Source organism: Nothoprocta perdicaria, unplaced genomic scaffold (genome assembly GCF_003342845.1).
Source record: "Nothoprocta perdicaria isolate Ctin4 unplaced genomic scaffold, notPer1 scaffold_974, whole genome shotgun sequence".
Taxonomy (NCBI): domain Eukaryota; kingdom Metazoa; phylum Chordata; class Aves; order Tinamiformes; family Tinamidae; genus Nothoprocta; species Nothoprocta perdicaria.
In genome coordinates this window covers 5198-6834 of record NW_020456281.1, presented here as the reverse complement: position 1 = coordinate 6834, position 1637 = coordinate 5198, and the positions used below count along the sequence as shown (strand labels likewise).

The window sequence follows — 1637 nt, the reverse complement described above, 5'->3', positions numbered from 1 at the left end:
ATTGGGAAGGGAGGTTGTTGGGAAGGGGGATGATTGGGACGAGGATTCATTGGGTAGGGGGATCATTGGGAAGGGGGTTGTTGGGAAGGGAGGTTGTTGGGAAAGGGGATCATTGGGAAGGGGTTTCATTGGGAAGGGGATCATTGGGAAGAGGTTTCATCACGGAGCCAGTTTATTGGGAAGCGGGAAGAGGCCGGCGGCTGCCTGGCCCTCAGGCCTAGATCCGGCCGGGAAAGGTGCCGTCCGCCCGCTGCTCATCCCAGCGCTGGATCTACAGGGGGAACAGGCGGACGGGGCCTCGCTCAGCGCTCCGAGAAACACCCCCTCCCTACATCCAAACCCCCAAACCCACCCAAAACATGGGGCAGATGGACTTGAACACCCGGAAGTACCACAGGCAGGGGGTGACGTCGCGGTGTTTGGCCGTCAGCGCCTTCATGCAGCGGTGGTAGTCTGAGGAGATGGCGCTGGGGGGGGTCAGGCCCCGCTGTCCCCAAAGGGACCGGCACCCTCGGGGACTCCGCCACTCACCCAGGTAGTTCTGGAAGCAGTTGCGGGTCTGGTTGGCATTGGGGAAGCGGGGGTCGAACGGGGCCGTCACGTAGTGGCTCAGGGTGCCCTTGGGGCCCTTCTTGTCCCCCATGTCCGCAGAGCACGACATGGCTGCGGGGAAGGAGGCGGCTCAGARCCCGGCCCTGCCCGCCCGGGAAGCGCCAGCCGCCAAAGGAGGCGCCTGCCCTATGGAACACCCCTCGTTTTCACACAGAAATGTCATTTCGGGTCCCCTCCGAGCCTCCCCGGCGGCCCCAAGGACCCCTCCAAAGCGCGGGCGCGACCCTCACACGCTCCCGCCGCCATGGCCACCACCACCCCTCAGAGCCGGGCCCGCCCACGACGCGGCGGGCGGCGCTCCTATTGGTCGGCGCTCCGGCGGCGGGAAGCGCTCGGCCAATGGGAGCGCGAGGAGCCCTCGCGCCCCCCCCGACCGCATCGTGGCRGTTGGGAGCAACGGGCGTGGGCGGGGCCGCGTTTGGGCGGGAGGGGGAGGTCCAGCCAATCAGGACGCGGCTGAGGGCGGGCCCCGCCCCCCCAGGGCTGCCTCCACTCGTAGCGCCCCGAGACCCAAAATATCCCTTTATAGCCCCCAAATATCCCCTCAGAGCCCCTAAATACCCCCAGGAAAACCCCAATATCCCCTTAGACCCCCCAAATCCCCCCAGGAACCTCAAAATATCCCTTTATAGCCCCCAAATGTCCCCCTAGAGCCCCCAAATCTCCCGAGACCCCCAAATATCACCGTAGAGCCCTAAAATCCCCCTGGGGACCCCAAAATATCCCTTCTGAGACCCCAGAATCCACTTAGAGCCCCCCTAAATTGCCCTCAGGGACATTAATATCCCCTGAGAGTCCCCAATATCACCCAGAGACCCCTAATCCCCCTCAGAGACCCCCCACATCGTCTCAAGGGGCGCAGTATCTCCTGAGAGTCCCCTATATCCCCCCCGAGATCCCGAATTCCCCTCAGAGACCCCCAAATCCCCCTCGGAGACCCCCAGTATCCTCTCAGGGCCCCCAAATTCCCTTCAGAGACCCCCCCAATATCCTCCCAGGGACCGCGATACCCCCTTAGAGTCCCC

General features: G+C 64.0%; 1 protein-coding gene across 1 annotated transcript; it reads right to left on the bottom strand.

The window, feature by feature from the left end:
* Window positions 1-120: 120 nt before the first annotated feature.
* Window positions 121-1007, bottom strand: LOC112959281 (cytochrome c oxidase subunit 6B1). Its single transcript, XM_026053273.1, has 4 exons — window positions 843-1007; window positions 532-663; window positions 353-453; window positions 121-271 (listed from the first exon to the last, which is right to left on the bottom strand). Exons 1-4 carry the CDS (start codon window positions 856-858, stop codon window positions 218-220), a joined length of 303 nt encoding a protein of 100 aa, XP_025909058.1. The 5' UTR covers window positions 859-1007; the 3' UTR covers window positions 121-217.
* Between the last annotated feature and the right edge of the window lie 630 nt (window positions 1008-1637).

What these genes read in the sequence shown, in the direction of transcription:
- LOC112959281 (XM_026053273.1), bottom strand. An exon ending in CTGCTTCCAGAACTACCTGG is followed by an intron (nt 454 to 531) that starts GTGAGTGGCGGA and finishes CCATCTCCTCAG; the next exon opens with ACTACCACCGCTGCATGAAG. An exon ending in CCATCTGCCCCATGTTTTGG is followed by an intron (nt 272 to 352) that starts GTGGGTTTGGGG and finishes TTCCCCCTGTAG; the next exon opens with ATCCAGCGCTGGGATGAGCA.